We start from the raw sequence: 22,399 nt of genomic DNA, 5'->3' as shown, positions 1-22,399 counted from the left end.
CACACACACACACACACACACACACACACACACACACACACACACACACACACACACACACACACACACACACACACTGTAAAACCCAACAAGTTAACTCAACTCAAACCGATTGAGGAAATAAATACATATGAGTATTGTGAACTTATATTGAGTCATCAATATATATAAGTTCACAATACTCATATGTATTTATTTTAAACTTAAATGGTTTGCCGCAATCAGTTTCCTCAATCGGTTTGAGTTGAGTTAACTTGTTGGGTTTTACAGTGACACACACACACACACACACACACACACACACACACACACACACACACACACACACACACACACACACACACACACACACACAGTGAACAGGATCATTTATAGAGCTATATATATATAGAGCTATTATGCACTATAGAAGTTATAGAAACAGAATTAGGGACTGTGTGCTTGTGGTTTCAGCCCCAGTCTCGTCTGTATAGGTGTTGCTTTCTGCAGGTGGAGTGTGTAAGTGTGTGTGAATGTGCTTTCGTCCCCAGCTGGGGTGAGCTACACTATTCTCATAGCACAGGGTAATGAGGCAGTCTAGGAGCTCGGCAGGACTCACCAGAGCAGAGCGGGAACATGTCTGCCCAGCTGAACAGAAAACCAAGCGGCTGGCTTGGGAAACCACACTCAATGGTTCAGTTACTGTCTCCCCTCAGAAACTGAACAAGAGTCAGTATTCTCTGGCCTTCACTGCAAACCCAAATCAGTTAATATCATCAGTTTATAGTGTGATTACACTGAATCCCACAGTCACTGAAAACCCTGAAATGACAAGGAATGTTTTCTAAAAATGTAATTTCCATGCCAGGAAACAGAAATAGACAATCATTCAAAAGTTTGGGGTCAGCAAGATTTTTTAAATGTTAAGTTGAATTATATTGAATATAAATATATTGAAGTAGAAAATGGTTATTTTAAATCTGTGATGGCAAAGCTGAATTTTTAGCATCATTACTCCAGGCTTTTATTGTCCCATAATCATTAAGAAATCATTCTAATATGTTGATTTGGTGCTCAAGAATTCTCATCAACATTTAAAAAAATGGTTGTGCTGCTTAAAATTTTGTGCATTTACTGTAGAAATCTGTTGTCACTTTCATTTAATGGTTCCTTGCTGAAAAAAAAAACTTTTGAGTGGTAGTATATATATTTAAGTACTTGCTAGAAATTGCTTTTAATCTTTATAAAATATATCTTCACAATTATTTTCCCTTTATCATGAATGTCTGCATTACTATTTTTTCAGCATGTGGAGAGTAAAAAAAAAAAAAAAAAACTATTATGACAGTATAATATTTCATTCAGTATTTCGGTGTAATACAGTTTGTAATGATCCGTAATTTTTATTTAAATTCTTTTTGATTCATTTTTTTTGTACTAAAATCAACCTTTAGTGTTGCCGGATCCATTTCTTACCTTCACTTGACAACAAAACAAACTGATGACGCTGGGTCGGTTAATGTGATTTGTGCTTCTCTGTATTTAAAATCAGTGCAACCTTTTCACCCTCCTACTGATGCCTGTATAAACAACCAAACCGACCTTGACTTTTTTATTCCAAGCAAACTGCTGACTCTCGGTTGACCTTTCTCCTCCTGTAGCCTGTCCCTATTGATGACTCCTTCTGCGGTTTGGACATCAACCAGCCCCTCGGCGGCTCTCAGCTGGTGACCGGACACACGCTTTATACGGAAAGCCGGGACCGCATGACCTCGGTGACCTCCTACGTCTATAATGGCTACTGTGTGGCTTTTGTTGGCACCAAGAGTGGACGACTGAAAAAGGTGAGTCTTGAGTGCAGGAGTTTTAACTCAACGGTGGACTGAATGTTGTGGCTCTGAAAGCTGAGACGTTTTACGGAGTTGGAAATGTTTGAGTTAAATGGAAAAGTTCTAGACCTGTAACCTAAGATACAAGCAAACGGTTTTGTTCGCAAACAGTGTGTCACGTTAGTTATTAATGATGTCTTCTGGAGGAGCACCACTTTGAACTGCTCTACTGGCCTCATTTAAAAGTATAGATGGAAAAGAGGGAACCAGAAACTTTTTTGCCTAAATATTTAATACCTTTTTGTATGATTCTTCTGGTTCTGTTCACTTTCTCGTCCATAATGGCGACTTAAAGTGACCTCAGGGGTTCCTGTCTACCTCCCAAGTCTATAAATTTTTATAGAATGTCTTCTCAGCTAAACCCAAGGAAAGGATGTTAGACACAAGAGCCAAATGCTGTTGTGAGTATAAGGTTATCAGATGCTTAATTATAATATCTTTCAGATAAAGAGCATTAAGATAATGTGTTATCTTTTGGTTGGTAATAGTAGTGTAATAGACAAGAAACCATCACTCAACTTCTATCAAAGTCAACATGAACGCCATTCTCTTACTTTGAGTATTTAACAGAGGTGTTAGCATAAAACAATAACTAAATAACTTTATCTATTTTGATATGTTTATTTCCACTCTAAAGAGGCTTTTGTACCAGAGGATCATTTTCATAGTTCCTATAACTGTTGGCTGAAATAAAGTGCTCACTTTTTGCTGTGTTCACACTGCAGGAACTGGGAATGATTTTAGTTCTAGGAATGCCTTTTGGGGGAACTAAATTAGCTCCTACTTCAGAGTCTGGTCTAACCCAGCACAATAAGAACTAGTAGTGACGTAAGTGTATGTTGATTGGCCAAACGCATGTGGAAACACCTGTCTTCAGCCACACAGCAAACACTTTTCGTATACTGGAACTTTCTTTGTATAACAGTTCTATCTAATGACGTATTAGACAGGACTGTTAAACAAACCGTAAACTAATGAAGACGGAGAATGGAGCGCTGTGTGCTCAGGCATTCTTTGTGGCATCAGAATAAAAGTCCCACACAAAAACCAGAGTGGCAGGACATGTGAGTTACTTCAGAGTTCTGGGTGCGAATGCAACCAGGAAAATGGCCCTAGGGGGAAATTTAGCTCTCTGGGTCCTGCCCTGGTGGCTATTTTTTTGTACATTTTCATTTAATATTTAGCTTTAATTCTATCTTTATTTGAATTACTGAAAATATTTTTTAATGGTTTTAGTTCAAAAATTACAACACTAATATACAGTAAACATGCACTGAAATATTTAGATTTCATTTTGACTACAGATCTATCTGTGTGATTCAAAATGTTTGCCCTTTATTGAGCTGGCAGTTTAGTAAGTGTTGACATGTTAGCATGTGGCTAATGGAACTGCTGTGGTTGGTAACAAGATGAGACTACCTTCAATACGCAATTATGAAGATGACTAGGGGTCTGTCAGCTGCTATTGGGACTCATACCTCCTTTGGGACACGACAATGTTGAGTGACAGGTTAGGCCCTGTTAGACGAGCAGGAACAGGCATGCCCAATTCCTGTCCTCACCCCACAGCAGCTGAAGGAGACACCAAAGAGATGAAGACAGAGAGAGACCTGCTCTACAAACGCTGGGTTTGTCCCTCATTCCCACCTGCCCCCCTACAAACACACACAAATAACAGCTGCCTTCCCAGACGCCGGGGAGAACGGACAATGTCAAAGAGTCAAACCGAGTGTTTGTTTCATGCCGGTAGCACAGCAACGTCCAAATTGTGTTTTGCGCCTTGATTAATTAATTTATAATTGAATCAGCACCGCAATCAGGAAGTGGCATCGGAGGCATTCGCTTTCTGTAATCCTCTTGTTTTAGTGGCTTATTAATTAATGTTATTTTTTTTTCTCCTCTCGGTTGGTACAATCAAATTAGGCCGACAGCGCTGTGCTCTTAGAAGTGCTGCCGCGGCATGTTTGTCTAGCCTCGAGCTCTTTGTTGAATCTCAGCCGGTGTGTATTATCGCCGCCCTAGTGGCCAGAGAGGAAAATGAGCCGTACAGATATGGTGGGATTAGGGAGGTATTACCCTAGATGGAAACGCTGAGTATCTTGCGATAGTCTCTGCAAACCCTGAGGATTCGGTCACATCTGCACGGGGCGTAACAGTGTCGCAGGAAGAGGATGAGACAGTCTTATGAGAGCTTGTGTGTTTTGGAGAGGTTAGAGAGCTATCGCAGCCCCAAAAACTGTGTCTCTTGGAGAATACACAAACGAGTCCAGAGAGCTCAGGAAGCTGGTATTTGTGAGATTTTTCTCCATGAGCCTTTGCCTCACTGTGCAACTCAAGCTGTCTGGCTGTGTTCCAGCTATTTAATAATATTCACCGTATATTCTCTATGAGTTTGCTAGTCATCTAAAATTAAGCAGCATCATGGATAATGTGATTATTTGAATAAGCTTTTTTATTTGGCCATGACGATTCCTAATGTCTCCAGATTCAACAGTATGAAAGTGTTAAGACGTTTTAATAGCACCTATGCTTTATTTTTATGATCATTTGAATATGTATATATTTATAAATAATGCTATTTTTTCATTTTACAATTTTCAAACTATAATTTTCAATTTTAGCTATATGGCATGGCCCTAGTTGCTCTCATGTTGATGTTAACCTATAGACTGACAGGATTTTGATGCTCTGTAGGTGATATATTGTCGCACAGGGGTGAGTGGTTGTGCCTCGTCCTTTGAAGAATGGAGTCGGTTGCATGATCTGCCTATTCCTGCCCTCCACCTGCAAGAGGAGGGGGAGGGAATGAGAGGAAGAGGGGGAAAGCATAGCACAGTGGCAGCAAGAGAAGGGAAGAGACTGATGAAATGTGAAATTTAGCTCAGCTGAAGAAACCGGGCTTGCACTGCTGCCTGTAATTGGATTGGCTCCTTTCCCAAAGAGCAAACCCACCACTCTCTTTTTCTTTCTTTCCCTGCCTCTTGCTCTCTCTCTCACTCTCACACACATACACCAATTCCCCATTCAATCGACAGAGTCCCCTGCTGTACTTTTTCCTCTCTCTCATCATTCTCTCTCTCTGTATCCTGGTAAAGCAGATACTGGGACTCTTTCAGCATCGGCTCTTGTAGCTGGACTAGTAGCCAGACACACAAGTTGAGGAAAAAGCCCTTTGAATGAATTAATGAAAGCAGACCCTGCGCTGACCCACGGTGATATTGTCCTCATTTCAGCAAGCGACTGTAGGTTAAACAGTTCTAGCATTAGTCATTTTTATAATCCTTTTCTCAAATGTTGTCCCACTGGTTTAGGTAGTGAAAAATTGGATATTGTTGAATGTAAGCAACATTTACAGCCATCTTCTGGACTTTGAGATTGATTATTAGTTTGCAGGATTCGGAAAACGTTGTAATAATTTGTACTACGGATGTAACAGTATATACATTTGGGTCAATGATTTGGTCAACCAGGGATTATTTAAATGTAATCGCTGATAACTATTTATCCCAAAATGGTTAGTTCACCCAAAAAGGAAAATGCTGTCATTATTTACTCACCCTCATGTTGTCCAAACCCGTAAGATGTTCATCTTCGGAACACAACTTAAGATATTTTTGATGAAATCCGAGAGCTTTCTGATCCCTCCATAGACAGCAACATCATAGCAAAGTCATTGCAACTTTCAAGGCCCAAAAAGATAGTAAAGACATCGTTAAAATAGTCCATGTGACTACAGTGGTTCAATTGTAATGTTATGAAGCGACGAGAATCTCTTCTGTGTCAGATCTCCTACGCTATTCACGTAGTAAACACAGTACAGCTATTCCGGGTTCTCATCACATGGACTATTTTAACAATGTTTTTACTACGTTTCTGGGCCTTGAAAGTTGCAATGACGTTGCTGTTTATGGATCAGAAAGCTCTCGGATTTCATCTAAAATATCTTAATTTGTGTTCCGAAGATGAACGAAGGTCTCTCGGGTTTGGAACGACATGAGGGTGAGTAATTAATGACAGAATTTTCATTTTTGGGTGAACTAACCCTTTAAACTTTTAGTGAAACAGCTTGACGTGAAACTGAGCATCAAAATGTTATCATTTAAAGTAGAAATTCAGAAGTATTTTTCATTTTTGGGGACATCATGGAATTATGATTATTATTACCTTTATTTTTATTTATTATTTATAAAAAAAATTTAGATGTACCATGATATATGAATATGAATTTAACCTATAGTGTATACTTAAGTATATACAGTATCACAGAACTTGATATTACTGTCTGATGCCATCACTGTACCATAGTATTTCCATTGTACTTTTCTGTTAGTAAAAAAGTATTTTCTCATATGAGTATTTTCTCATATGGTCACTGCTATATTGTGCTGTTCTTCTTTTTACTGTCAGAAAATGTTACAGTATTGTGTGTGTTATAGGCACCCGACCTTACTCCGGTGGCAGTGCCCTCTGAGCTGATGGGTGGCAGAGCAGGGATACTGTTCACCTCAGCGGGATTTTGGCAGATAAGGGTGGCAAGGACAGCAGAATGAAAATCAGTGGCATTCAACGTCCCATTCAGCCATTTTAATTAGAGGTCATGATAGCATCTGATTTTTTTATAGAATTTTTTATCTGATAGCGTGTGAATTTATATTCAAACATGCAGTTCTACAATTATAATATTTACTTAACATTTAAATTATTATTAAGGTGTATACATCTTATTTGTAAGCATTTATGATATTCATATTTTGCTATTGAAAATATCAGCCTCTGTTAGCAGAATTGCGTCAGATTAATTATAGGGCGTGAAGTAAAGTTTATATTGTGTTTTAAGTGCAAATCTCAGGGGAGAGTGCGGTCTTCCTGAGAGGAGGGGGAATACGTTAGGAGCGATCAGCCCCAGAGGGTTGCTTTTCTCTTTGATATTGTTTGAGAGGAAAAGACCGCATGCTAAAATTAGATCTTTAAAGTTATCCCACTGGGAGATTAGTGCTGATTTGAGATGGTCACACCATCTGAACTACATTAATCCAATCAGAGCGCAGGCATCGTGAACTGTGGGACTGAAGGAAACGGTGTGACTCAGGTTTACTAAAAAAAAAGTCAATTGAAAAGAGCACCTGGGCTAATTATACGCGCCCCCATTAGACATCCTTCTTTTCTAATTGGTGGTATAATAAGTACTGTGATATGAGTAGTTTGCATGACCTACATGGTAATTCCACTCATGCAAAAATCCCCAAAGGGAAAGGATTCTATGTCTGCATTACAGTATGTAGTGTTGGGAAAGCTACTTTGAAACTTAGTTTTCCAAGCCACAAGCTACTCATAATTTAAAGTAGCTAAACAACAGTCACGCTGCTCTTTAAACATATAGCGAATATAGCTAAATTAATTTAAGTTAAGCTAAGTATTTAACCAAATATCAGATTATTTGATTTATTTGTAAATTAATAAGGATCTTAATCAGAGTGGCAGCATTAAAGTATAATACATTTACAGTAAATGCAAATATTAAAACTAGAAAACTAGGAAAATGTTGTGCTGTCAAATCGATTAATCGCGATTAATCACATCTAACATACAAATTTGTACTCACACACACATATGAATAAACTTTCTGTTAGATGCAATTAATTGTGATTAATTGATTTGACAGCACTAAAATTTATAAGTGATAGATGAGGTGTTGAACATGTAAAGATGTCTCTTATGCTCACCAATATATGTATTAAAAATGTATGTAATAATTCATTTTTAGTGTATTCTTTTCAATGCTAGTGTATTTTGCTACAAAAAAGAAAAGAAAAGAAATTGTTGCTTTGGGAATTGGTGATTCATTTTACATGATTATACATGTTCACCGATTTAGTAACATGAATCAGACTTCTGAACTCTACAATTGAGTGAGCAAGGACAATTTAGAAGAGCACGTTTGATTATTTCCATGATTTGTGTGACTAAAAGCTTCATCAACAATATAAAAACCAGCAATGTAGCGTCATATCATGTTACGTTGCTAGTTGTTGGAGAAACTAGCTGACTATACCATTTTGAAAATAGCTGCACTATCATTCTCCATGAGAAATGTGGTACCACTTTATTTTACAGTCCTGTTCGCCGTGTACATACTATGTACTACTTATACTAATTGCAATAACTGGGTAATAACTAGGTACTAACCCTGAACCTACCCCTAAACCTAACCTTAACCCATGTAGTTAGGTTATATTACCCAATACTATGGATAACATATACTGTAAAATAAAGTGCAACCATAAATGTTGTTATTAGCATGGCTAATTTTAGGTAGCTTCTCCCCAACACTGTTTTTATATGTTGTTTATGGTGGCATTAACATCTGAACCACAAACAGCGCATTGGGCACGCATGACCAAACCGATTCCTGTCATCTTGCTTCGTTAGCTAATCAGCATTTAGTTTGGACTGTGTTCCGACAGGGCTTGGAAGAACGGTTCAGGTGTCTTCCTTCTGGCAGCCAATTGAGACCCTAATTGGACAAATGTCTCATTGAACTGGTTAAGTGAGTTTCTGGGCACCCATCCCAATCTCCTCGACATTGACATCATCGCTGACATGGTGGATGTGTTCGGGACTGGAGCAGGGACGCAGCCGTGATCTGCAGCTGACTGCGGCACATGAAAGAAACTGCAGTTTAGTGGACTAGGCATGCAGCTGTGTCTGCTAGTTAGCTTAACCTCGATTGGTTCTATCCCAGAAACACCTTTATTTTGTTCTTCGCATCCGTAGTGGTCTAAGGTGCTGTCTGATGTGCTAGTTGCTAAAATCTTTGATGCGCTGGGGAACATCTGGTTTGGTGGCTTTAAAGGGATAGTTCACTCAAAAATGAAAATGGTCATCATGTTCCAAACCTGTATGAATTTCTTGAAGAGATTTTGAAGAATGTTTGTAACCAAACAGTTGTGTGTATTTTTTTCTATATGGAAGTCAGTGGTTCCTCACAACTGTTTGGTTAGGGTTTGAATTTTCATTTTTGGGTGAACTATCCCTTTAACGTGTTTATCTGTCCCAGCCTGTAGCTTCCTGATTCTACCGTGTCGTCCTTTTGATTTGGTCCGTAATGAGCCATGGCTGAAGACGTGCATTATTGTCTGGGGAACACAGCAGGAAAGAGAGATGGAAATGGGGAAGGGGAGAAGAAAAGCTTTAACATGTAACATGCTTTCCAGCACTTCTGTAGCTACTTCAGAATAAAACCATGTCCGTCTCATGAGAATACACACAAAACTAGCATATGCTCACTGAAATGTACTGTAGCGGTATGCATTTTTAAAGATCCCATGAAATGGCTTGACACAGTTTTCTTTGCCATGTTGACATGTTACACTTTTTCAAAGCTAAAAATCTTTCGATAACGTCACACTCGTGACGATCGGGAATTTCACCTTAGAGCAAAAGATTTCCCAACGCAGATTTTTGCAGTCGGTCACACAGATTTGTCACGTAAACCTAAAGAAAGCTGCTTGGTTTGAAGGTGACTTCTGTGTGAGCTGTGCTTCATACTCTACACTACTAACATTTGACAAAAGACCTTTTTTGCCCATGAAATTTCATTGATATTTCGTTAATCTGACCACATCTTAACACAAATTGGCTTAAAACCATGCACATAACTCTGATGTTGATTTCATATATTTACATAATCGTTTTTAGAGTCTTTCCTCTCTCCAGATGTCTATACCACACTCTCCTTAGAGAGATAGGTAGAGATCATTTTTACTTTAGCAGAAACTTAATGAGTCATTTAGAAACAGCCTGTCAGCGGCAAAAACCCTCACTAGAGTTTGCTCCGCTAAGCAAAACTTGCCCAGCAGTTATGTGTTAATTTGTTTTTTCAAGGTCAAGGGGTCATCCGGCACATTGGTTTTCATACTGGTGGCATTTCTCGACATACTGCAACACTACAACAAATTCTGCTGTTGTGCGGCAACACAAATTGGTGTATCTGCAATGTCGTAGGCTGAGGTTATACTTTTCTCCTGCTGTTTCATAATTACTTGAATTGGACGCTTTTTATAAAAGCCAAGCTTTTCTTCTTTTAATTTCATATTTAGTGTGGTCTGTTGTTATCCTTGATTTTCTGGCTCCAGAGTATTTTAGTTGAAAAAAAAAAGAAAGAAAAAAAAATTCAGCCATTGAGGACAATACAGTATCTGCTGCCAGATACAAACAGTTACGAGATGCATTTGTTTAAATGTTCCTCTTGGTTTCAGTGTTGTAAGGAAGCTTCAATTACATTGAACACAAATGAGCAAGACAATAGAACATGCGTTTCAATCATCATAACAATTTCTCACTCCTCCTTCAATGTCATGTTGAATTAGCATCAATCTGCCTGTAAATTGAATGCTTTGTCTATTTCCATCTGTCTCATATCACTGTTGTGACTTTAGACAAATATGATACAGTGTGACATACAATGACTATTATTCCCATATATTACAAAATATTTTCAATAATTAGTAATTAAATGTTCATTTATATATAAAGTCTTGGAAAAAAATTAAACAAATTATATATATATATATATATATATATATATATATATATATATTTTTTTTTTTATATATATATATATATATATATATAATTTTTACGTGTGTGTGTTTTTTTAAAGACTTTTAGACCCTCTTTTGTAGCCTGTTTGCGAAAAGTAACAGCAATATCACATTTTAAACCACTATTTTCAGACATTTTGTAGTCGTGAAAGCAGTTTTATCAGCAGATGCTTCTTGATAGATTACAGTAATCATTATTGTCTGCTGTGATTGCAGATGGTGTTGCACCCTCAGTGCCACCTTGCTAACTCTCAGCGAGATTGAGAGCAATCTTCCTAATCATGTTACTGTACACTGGGCAATTCAACTTCAATTTGCCTCCTGCCAATAGTGGGAGACTCTGATTGGCTGTTGAAATTAGGAGCTGCGAGAGCACATATTGAAGATCGGCTTGCCCTGATTTTCCAAAGAGCCTGTTCTTTGATTAGACAAGGAAGAACCCAGTTCTTCGAGCTGATGCAATCCCTTTATAGACCAACAAGGTTGGTGATTTCAAATATCGCAATGGTAGAATAACCTTTTAATATTATTCTTGTATTTGAATGTTAAGAATCCTGTAATTTATAGTCTCAGATCTTAATAATAGTGATACTTGATGTCTGTGCTACTAAACTTTATAACGCTGTGTTTTGGTTAGCTGTGCTCTTTGACCATTTTTAGATTCAGTTTGACATTTTTGGTGCCATGACCCCTGGTTGACCTCTCCAATTGAAGCAGCAGAGACAAAAAGAGAGCAAGTGACTTCATTCTGCTATTCAGAGCAAGCCTCACAGTTCTTTAGGAGGAATCTCAAGCTTTCCTGGGCTGGCTCAGGACTGAAGCGCAGCTAAAGAGCCAAAGGCTGAGTGATAGAGGGACCCTGCTGTTTCTTTCACTCATCAAACACACTTCCACACAAAGACACACACACACACTCCTGCCCCCAGACCTCTTCCACTTATCTTCTTGGCACGGTCTTCAGTCGGCCTTCTGTCCGCGTACAGTCGTGTGTCCGAGCCTTATGTGTGTGAGAGCTGAGTACCGGCCAGCTGTCTTCCTTTCGCTTTTTGTGCCTCTGTAAGCACGTCCTTCGTCTTCTCTCTTTTCTGCGTCTCTCACACTGTCTTTCTAGCTAGTCCTTTACATTAATATTAGACAGCCCACCCTGCAGTGATCTCATTACTGACACACACACACACTCTCTCTCCTTTCTTTCACTCTCCTTTTCTTCCTAGCCATCTTTCGTTTCTTTCCCTAGCGCTTTATTTCGTGAGATTCTGCTTTTTTCTCTCCGTGAATTATCGCTTTTTTTGTGCTCTCTCTGTTCTTTGTTTCTCCATTCGCTCTCTTTGCCACTGCTTTAAATTTGTTTTCAAACCATGTTTTTGTACTTTGTGCTGTAGAGGCGTTTTAAATCTCTGTGGACGCTCTATTAAAGTAATATTTTTGCCAAAAATGAAATTATGTCATCATTTACTCACCCTCATGCTGTTTCAAACCCAAATGACTTTCTTTCGTACAGTGCAAGTGGGAAGTTTTAATGAATTGTACTAGTTGCTTTTTTTTTTCATTGAATTACAATAAATGAGATGTTCAAGCCAAGAAAAGTACATAAAGCTATAAAAAATAGTTCTTCTGACTATTCCAAGTCGTCTTAAAAGCTTTGTGCTAGAAACCGACCAAAACTGAGCTATTCACTAAAAATCTCGACTGGAACATTCATTAAAGTGGCAATGTCCAATTTTTAACTGACTCATTCTTTTGAGTCAAATCTTTGCAATGAATAAGTTGATGCAGTTTTGAATGATTTATTCAAGAATCAGACTGATTTGATTCTTGAGTTTAGCTCACTGGAAGAGAAAACTATCAGTGTAACTGCATGGAAAGAGTGACCAGCACATTCTGCAAAATCTGTATTTTGACTTTCACAGAGGTTGTATGCTATTCTGAACATAGCCATTGTCTTATTTTCTAGACTGATTGCGTTAAGATCAGGAGAGTTGATTAGGTAATTGATGCTAATGCGCTCTCTCAGGATCCCATGTGCACTGCATCTGTTTATTCCAACCCTTCTACTTTATTAATATCTTACATTTCTGCCTCTTCATTTAATATTCTTCATATCGTTCATATCGTCATATCGTCCCTCTTGTCTAAATTCAAGATGTGGTAAATTTTATAAACTCTGTTTCCTGAGATCGCCTATAAGAGGAGGACAGTTTGAAAGAATTTGTGTGGAATCGAATATACTTATATAACCCCTTGCACAACAGAATAGTTCTGTTAGCTTTTCTTGTTCAAGTGGCAAACGCTATTTTGATGGACACTCAAAACTCAAGTACACATATCACTATGAATAACAAAAAACAGACTCGAACCTGCATCGCCCACATGAGCACCAGAACTCAACATGACAGAACATGTATGCTAACCAGTCTGACATATACTGTTCTCTTAAAGGTGCATTGCGCAAGTCTCTGAGTTTTTGCAGAACTATGCCCCCTTCTGGCGACACGCGAAACTGCAACCAGAGTTGTGCACGCGGTTACGTGGAGTTTGCGTTGGGGTTTGGGATGAACTAGAAGCCGGTCTCTTTGAATCCATCTTCTACTTTTGCCAAAGTCTCTTGAGTTGTCTTCGCTGATGCGGATAATGGCGGCGAATACACAAACCTGCCAGACATAGCCAGGTGAGCGTGAACGCGCATGACGTCACGCCCAGTCGATTCCGTCCCGAATCCCTCTTATTTATTTTACTGTACAGGATTATAGAGGCAATCGCAGAGATCATAGAAGGGCTCATTCAGCCCATCAGGCAATTGTTTAAGCATGTATGGGTTAGAAAAACGGGTATTTTTAACATGAAAAGTTGCTTAATGCACCTTTAAATTAAGCCTAAATTATCTTAAATTATCTATAAAATGTGACTGTTAAAAGTAAAAGCTGCTAAAACAGAGCAATGCGCTCTGTTTTAGCAGATTATGGGTTCAATTCCCAGGAAATGCATGCATTGTAAAACATATACAGCTTGAATGCAATGTGAGTCACAATAATGTCTGCCAAATGCATAAATGTGAATATATAAGCAAATTGGACTGAAAATAACTGCTTTTGTTGGCTAGGTATCCACTGCGAGTTCCTGAAGTGAAACTGACACCTTTTCATCAAATGCAGATTGCGTCTCTGGTTGCATTTGACAGCGTTATGTCCTGCGGTTAACATCGGATAATGTTCAGCACCTCCTTTTCAATAATATGTCACTTCAGCTGTAGCGTACTGCATGTTCTTTCAGTGTGTTTGTTTAATTGAATACAGAGTGTCTAAGTCACTGTAATCCAGTCTTTCTCTCTGGCACTTGAGGTCTAAATGTAATTGTGTGAACTAGCAATTTAGGTCGTGGTTTCCACTAACATTTGACAGTATGATCAGGACTGGTGAACCACATAAGAAGATCTGTGCTCCCGACTCAAAATCTTCCGCTTAAGCGTTCAAAAGATTAGAGTTGCGCGGCAAACTCATTGCTAACAGATGTCCTCGCGGGACCTCGTTCCAGTTTGTTTGGAAAAGGAAAACCTCTGTAATGACACAGAAACATCTATTTCATATTAGCTGGGCTGTGATGTTCGCTATTGGCTGTTCGCTGCTCGCTGCGGTCTGGTAGAAGCCCAGAGCATTAGCATAGCGCGGCTAGTCATCAGCACATCGATATTCAACCGGAGTGCCCGGCTCACATAATCACTGCAGGGAAAGCATTTGAAATTCATAGAAATTCCTACCAATCGTGTTGGCCTTTTTGATCTGCTACAGTGGAAATGAAAAGAAATTTCATAAGATTCTTACATAAAATTATAACCCACCTTTAGCATGGAAGGGAATGAGGCCGTTACAATAAAGGGGGATGGCACAGGGATAGATAATGTGATCCAGAGAGAGAGTAAAAGCATTTTTTTTGGCCACGGTTCCACAAATAGATTTCTACTGTCCGTCAGAGTGGACAACTGGCTGGTCGCCAGACCATATTGATTTACTTTACAAAGCACTTGAATGGGCCAGATATCTGTGATTACCCAATTCATTAGTGTAGTCTCTTAGAGCGGAGGGGAAATTAGATAAAAGCTAAGCCTAGAGATGAGAAAACCTCAAATTGTCCTGCATGTGCATGTCTGGATAGCTGGAGTGCACTTTAAACCAATTAAAACCTGCTTGGCTTTCACTACAGCAAACATTGTTGTACACCATGGGCCCTAGTTGTAGTTCGACCAACCCATTACGTTGTTGAAAAAATAGGAACTATTAATTTGTGGATAACTGTCGTTAAAGGGATAGTTGACCCCCAAAAATGATTTACTCATCTTCATGTCTGTTTAAACCCATTTGACTTTCTTTATTCAGTAAAACACAAATGAAGATGTTTTGCATAATATCCTGGCTGCTCACTCTCCATTGAAAAGAAGTGAATTGAACTTTTGAAGCTCCAAAATGACAAAAAAAAAGCACCATAAATTTAGTCCATATGACTCATGTGGTCTATTCAAAGTCTTCTGAACCATTCGATAGCTCTTTGTGAGGAAAAGATTGAAACTAGAAAATACCTGTCACCGTAGCTCTCAAATCTCATTCACACTTGTGTTCATTGAGGCTCATTCGTGACACAAAAAACAGAACTAATTCGAATTGTTCTGAATTGCAAACAATTGTTCTGAATGATTCAAGATGGTCATACAGAAAGTTGCTTGGTTTTGTGAGCAAAGCTTTATACATTTCACAGAAATGTCCCTAATGCGACTGCACCTTCAGTCTCGTAAACAATTATGCCACATGTTTGAATATGCATAAACATTTCCAAAGAACATAAAGAGACATGCTTCCCTTGAGTGGAAAGCAAAAGCACCCGTCGTCAATCGTTTGTGTTGCGCTGTGATTTGTTGATGCCGTTGCGTCTCTGAAGAGCTGGCTTTATCAGGTAGCTTTCAAGTGAGGCTCTCTGGCTGAAAGCCTGAATGATGTTGGGTTTTTTTTACACACAAAAAACACATTGTTTGTGCTTGTGAGAGCATTTTCCCTCCTTTTTCTTTCCCTGTCACTTTAAATAACACTTTCAAAAACGTTCATCTTGTTTGAACCGTGTCTACTGTACAATCGAAGCAGCTTTGGATCTTGCACGTCTCACTTAAGAACTCATTTCAGCTGACAAGGTGTATTGTGTTCGCCTGTGCCATTATTAGCGTCAAAAGAGTTTATAGCGCCAGTGTAGAGATGTGTTCTACTGAGAACTTTATTGTAGATCATTAACACTTTCTTGAAGCTTCTACAAGGAACTAACATGTCTTGGCTTAGTTTAGCCGCCCCATCTGCCCTGTACATGGAATATACGTGTTCTACAAGATATCTATGGTGTTCTAGTTTTTTTTTTTTATCTGCTATCAGAATGTTATTGGTAATTTCCTGTCTTCTCTTGGCCTGTCCACCTTTTCTCCACCTTTATCACAGAGACAGCATTCAGACACCATCATCTCTAATGAATTCTGATACTTATCTAATAGCGTGCGATAATGTTTCAAACGTCAGGTAATAATGTCTCCTTCACCAAGTCATTACCGGGCCTTCACCCCTTTTCCGGGTCCACCTTTCATTCCGTCTTGGCATGGATCACAAAGCCCCCCCCATCCTCCATCCTCCTGTTTAGCCGGCTGGCTCGTGGCAGACTTCCCTGTGACGTCACACTTCCATGTGCCTAATACGAACTGACAGCCTCCCCTCGTTCATGCATCCCAAATGCACTTCCAGTCATTTAGACTAGCAGAAAAAGGAAATGCTTACTTGCCTGCAAATTCCTCAATAATGCCTTGCTTCGCTACTTAATAACTGCTGTTTTATTTACTCAGGATACCTAGGATCTTAAAGTCAACATGGAAACGTGACCATTTTCCCTGGTTCTTTTCCTAATACATGTTTCTGATATGACTATGCACAATTTATCCGTGCACATTATTCCGAAGAATTTAATTAATTAATAAAACAAAACAAGAAATAACATTTTATAATCAGATTCAATATATTAACATAGTTAATGCATCAGGTATCATGAACAAATAATGAACAATATTTTTTAAAGCATTTATTTGTTTTGGTTAATGTTAATTTCTACATATAGTAATACATTATTACAAAGTTTCTGTTTATTTATTTATTTCCTAAGTATTGAAGTTGTATTAAGATTTTTTCTTTTTTTATTTCCTTTCTTTTTAATAATAATTTATTTAACTTAACATTTAGGTTGTAGAAATTAAGATATTTTTTATTTTATATAATTGCTGAAAAGTCTTATAATAATACAATTATACAAAAGATATTTAAAATAAGAAATTAATAATTATTTTGGTTTTCGGCAAAGTGCATCCAGAATTTTCTACCGAGAATTTTCATTTTAGTGCATCCCTAGCACTTTAATAATAGTTGTAAATTCACATTTATTAAATTTTTGTTTATTTTTTATTAATTGTTTAACTTTAACTTGCTTAGCATTGAAGTTGTATAAATATTGTATAAACTTATTTATTTATAAAAAAAATATTTATTTACTTGTTTATAGTTGCTAATGAATTGAACCTTACTGTATAGTGTCACCGAAATAATAATAATAATAATAATAATGATTTCCGTATTATTATTATTATTTTGACCTTCTGAAGCAACATATTTGTTGAACATTTGGACAAACTTGATCTTCATCCTCCACATAAGGGTCAAAAACCCACTTTTAAAGATCCAATCGAATCTGTTGGATAAAATCATAGACTGTAAAAAAAGATGGACGACGCCCCTTCGCTCTATTCCATTAATGAGAACTGAAGCCGCCAGTGTCCCGATATGGCGCTGACATATTGGAACTTGAGTCTGCGCAGTAGCGATTTCGGGACCAGACCTGCACAGTAGTGAGCAGGAAGTAAAGCCGTGAAATCAACGCTCCGCCCTCACTCTCGCAGAGAGAGTGCATTCTGCATACTTTTTAAAAAATTGATTGCAGTACGACAAGAGGCTTGTTAAAATAAAGTAAATACAATCTCCTCAGTCCTCCGAAGATCCCGAAAAAAATGTCCGTTGGTACTTCAGTGACTACTTTGCTCTGAGAACCTGTCAATCACAGCTGTCCATCATGACGTTACACCACCGCATCACGTAACTAACTAAAAAACAACTTATTTTTGAAACAGACACTTGAACTTACATCAGCGTGATAAAAACAACAGCAAATGAAAGAAACCACGTTTGGAAAAAAGATATTTGAAGTGTAATTGTTTATTTGGTCTCACGTCCCATTGAATAACACAGGGAGGCGGGGCTTATGACTAGGACCAGTCACCGGGGGACGATCGAGACGTTTTGGCTTCACTTTTCAGGGCTTGTGCGGCACGCTTGGATAAAATCAGGTCCAATCTTTTTTCCAGTCTCAAATATATTACAGAAGCAAAAGGGGTTGCCGTTTCATGTTGACTTTACGGTACAACAATAAACATCCTTTCGCTCATGTTCAGGCTAACCTAGAGTACTGAGAGTTTTCCACTATAGGCAGCAGAGCACAGATGAGGTCTTTTGCTCTGTGGTTCTCATTCAGAATCCCGTGTGTGTAGCTCTTTCTCGGCACTGCCGGCTTCAGGCTTTTTCATTATGTTTTGCCAGGGAGTCAGTCCAGAAGGTGACAGAAGTGCTAGTGCACGGAGCAAGGTCAGGGCCATGTAATCCCATTACACAATCAGAGAGAGAGAGAAAGGAAATGCCAAGCACAGGGTTACAACTCAGGTAGGTCTGTGTATATATTTGTGAGTGTGGTCTGTAATATGTAATACGGAGTGGCATGTGAGGTTAATATCCAATCCCAATGCAAGTCTTGGTGGTTTTGGAGACGTTTTCTACACTAACATTGCTGGCACTGATGTCATCCATTAAGCAATAATCACCGCCGGCGCAACGCCATCACAGCGCCTTCTCAAGAGGCCATACAAGGGCAGCCATGCGGTCACAGTCGAGCGCAGACCGTGTGCATTCAGAGCATTAACAGAAGATATGTTGCTAGTTTTTGTGGTCCAGTCGATTTGAAACTGGGCCTGTTTCTCTTATAGAAAAGTACAGTGGTAGTGCAATGGTTCAGGGATAGTGTCACATGGTAATACCTTGGTGCTTTAAATGCATGATGTAGTACGGATTGAATACCATGTTCATGTGCTTCAGAAAATACCATAGTATTACCGTGATACCATGTATTATTACTGTAATACCATGTCAAAAAGCATAGTACTATGTATTTGGCACTCCAAATTACTTAAATACCATGGTACAGTGTTAAAAAAAATTCCAAAAATGCATTAATGTTACCATGGTACAGCAGTGTTGCAAGTAGAAAAAAAATCATGACACTGGTACCATTACATTTATTTTAAATGTAATACTTTTATTCAGCAGGGATGCATTAAATTGGTCAAAATTGACAGTAAAGACATGTATAATGTTACAAAAGATTTCTTTTTCAAATAAATGTTGTTCTTTTGAACTTCCTGGTCATTAAAGAATCCTGTCCAAATATTATTTTAAATATTAAATATTATTTTAATATTTCCTCAGAAATATTAATCAGCACAACTGTTTTTAACATGAATAATAAGAAATGCTTCTTGAGCACCGAATCATCATATTAGAATGATTTATGAAGGATCGTGTGACACTGAAGTCTGGAATAATAATGCTGAAAATGGAGCTTTGATTTCACAGGAATTAATTTACATTTTAAAGTATTATATTTTACTGCATTTTTGACCAAAAATATGCAGTCTTGGTGAGCATGAGAGAATTCTTTCAAAAACATAAAAAATCTTACCAATCCCAAACTTTTGGGAAAACAATGGTATTCATAGGTACTTTAAAGAATACCATGGTATTATCATAGTACCATCATGGTACCTCGTCCAAACAATCATAGCATTCCAACATACTTTAAAGAATAGCATGGTATTACCAGGTCACATGTCTCAAAAAGCATATTTCATGGTATATCAAAGAATGCCATACTATTATCATGGTACATAGTAACACCTTGGCACTTTTGTACGTGTATGCAAAGATTGTTGGATCGGTGTTGTTGGTGTGTTTGGCACACACAGTTTGGCTCAGCTCAAAGCAGCTGCTGGTCTGGCAGGGGGTCCAGACCCACGGGCTGTGTGTGTTTGTGTGTGTAGGGTTAGAGTGTGTAGATTTGGACCCTGACCCGTAGTTTGTTTTTCCCGTCGCCCTCATAGGGAGTTGGTAAACAGCTGCCCCTCGGGCTGAGTAAACACGGGGAGCACTCCATCATCAGTCCAGTCACTGTCTATACGCTCCCTGGGCGTCAATGACGCCACACCGGCCCCGATATCTCCCTGATCTTTCGTGAAGGCTTTTAGAGATGTTTTCTCTTTGCAGTTTCCCCCCACAGAGTCACTGAGCATCGAACACAATTCAGCTACACTTGAACCACTTTCAGTTCTACAAATCAGCATTGTGTAGATTGTGGAACTGGTGGCAGAAATGTTGCCGTCTTCTCCTCCCCCGCAGGTATGCAGTGTTTTGACGCTGAGTGTGAGAGGTGTGCGGTGGATCGGGTGACAGTCTTGGCTTCCCGGGTTGCCCCCGTGTAATGAGATCTGTCTGATGTTTGGGCTACTCTCTCTCCAGAGCGCTGTCTGCTTTAGACAGGGTCACACTGAGCGGCGTGACAGAGATAAGATGAACTGTGTTGCACAAGATCAGGTTTCAAGCACTCAAATGCTGACTTTCTCTTTCTTTCTTCTCCCCCGCCTTTTCTTTCTCTCTTTATGTAGGTAATCCAATGATGGTTGAGGGCTCTTGGTACATAAGATGTTGTGAGATTCAACTCTCTCATCATTTTATAAAACATTTAATAAACATCACCCGTGGCCCAAGACGAGAATTAATTCATTTAATATCCAATAAATGGTGGGCCAAACAAAGGAAAATATTATTTTATAAAATATATATATTTTTTTTAAATAAATACATGCTGAATATATAAATGTGAAGTCACAGATTGATTGATTGATTGATTGATTGATTGATTGTTTCTTTGTTCACTAAAAATTTACTAAAGTTTACTAAAAATGTATTTATTTATTTATTTATTTATTTATTTATTTATTTACTTACTTACTTACTTACTTACTTACTTACTTACTTACTTATTCAGGATTTGCATTTATTTATTCAGGATTTGCATTTATTTATTTATTCAGGATTTATTTATTTAATGGTGGGCCAAACGATTAAAAGAAAGAACTAGAGAAGTAAATATAATGTAGTATAAGAAAATAAATGGTAGTATATTAAATATATATATATATATTTTTTTTGTGTGTGTGTGTGTGTTTATGAATATCTCTGAATATAAAAATTAAATTCATATGTGTAACAGTTGTGCTGCTTAATATTTTTTTGGGAACCCGTAATACTTTTTTTCAGGATTCATTGATGAATTAAAAGTTTAAAAGAACAGCATTTATTCAAAAATGTTATCTTTTCTAACATTATGTCTTTACTATCACTTTTTGTCAATTTCACACATCCTTGCTGAATAAAAATAATAATTTCTTTTAAAAAAAGAAAGAAAAAAAATTACTGACCGCAAACTTTTGAACGGTAGGCCTAGTGTATATTGTTACAAACGATTGCTTTTTTTAAATAAATGAATAAATTCAGCTTTGCATCACTGAAATAAATAATATTTTAAAGTTTGTTTTGTTAGAAAACCATTATTTTAAATTGTAATAATATTTTTCTGTACTATTTTTCTGTATTATTTTTAAACAAATAAATGCAGGCTTGATGAGTATAAGATACTTCTTTCAAAAACATTTAAAAAAAGCATTATTCCAAACAATATATATATAAGTATATATTTGTTTGGCTCACTGATAGTTTTCATAAATATAAAAATAGATCATAAAAATATAGGGAATTTTTTTTTTTTCTACTGTGTTAAAATTTTGTACCTTTATCCAAGGTTATGGAAAGTTTATAGAACATAGTCTGTTGTTCGTAGACAGTTATTTTATAAGCAAGGGCCCATGGAAGAGGTCCAGGGCCAACAATAACATCTAAACGAAAAAAAAAATGCAGAACTCTGGGATCATGTAGCTAACAATGGCAGCATGTCTTCGGCAGTAGTGGTTATACTGGCTGCTATTGTTGCCTTGTGAGATGGAGAGGAAATTGTTTCTCCTTTCAGACCACAATGACTTCCCCCATAAAAGAATCATCATCGACTGTCAGAGAAGGAAAACAATATATTTACTCTCTCTGCAGACATCTGTTGTCTGTCTCTGTTTTTACTTCCCTCTCTCTCTCTCTCTCTCTCTCTCTCTCTCTCTCTCTCTCTCTCTCTCTCTCTCTCTCTCTCTCTCTCTCTCTCTCTCTCTCTCTCTCTCTCTCTCTCTCCTGTATTTCCAGCATGCTCTTTCTACTCGGCTTTAAAAGGGATTTGGATTTTGCACGAGTACTGCCATCTCATATCAGATTTAAAGTAGACAGTGTGGGTTTTAAAGGATGAACTGAGGTATTTAGTCATTTTCTCTGCTCCATGCCTGTCTGTTTTCTCTTGTTCTCCCTCTTTTTTTCTTTTTCTTGTTCTCTTTCGCTCTTTTACCCTGAAATGGTGCTCGAAATCATTATAGGATGCATTTGTAAATATTTCTACTCTGCTCTTGTTCAACATCCTCCACACAAGCCACAGACAGCTAAACAGAGATGGGTTCACTATATTTGAGAACAAAACAACTGATTCGGCTTAGACAAAAAGACCTAATAAAGAAACCATAAAATTGACAGTAAACGCAGCAGCTTTTTGCCTAACGGGTCTATTAACTTTTTTTAAGAGTCTTGAATAGTCTGTTTTCTACAGGCCCGT

At 37.9% G+C, this 22,399-nt stretch overlaps 1 protein-coding gene across 1 annotated transcript in view; it reads left to right on the top strand.

Moving 5' to 3' along the window:
- The window catches only part of plxna2 (plexin A2), a 171,677-nt gene that overhangs the window by 5,067 nt on the left and 144,211 nt on the right, over window positions 1–22,399 (top strand). Inside the window, exon 2 of the mRNA XM_081386404.1 lies at window positions 1,641–1,823. Within this exon, the coding sequence (XP_081242530.1) occupies window positions 1,641–1,823 (183 nt within the window). The remainder of the gene's footprint in view (window positions 1–1,640; window positions 1,824–22,399) is intronic.

Source organism: Scardinius erythrophthalmus, assembly GCF_964197995.2.
Source record: "Scardinius erythrophthalmus genome assembly, chromosome: 15".
In the NCBI taxonomy this organism is placed as follows: Eukaryota; Metazoa; Chordata; class Actinopteri; order Cypriniformes; family Leuciscidae; genus Scardinius; species Scardinius erythrophthalmus.
Note: the sequence above shows the minus strand (reverse complement) of the source record. Positions and strands in the feature narration are given on the sequence as shown.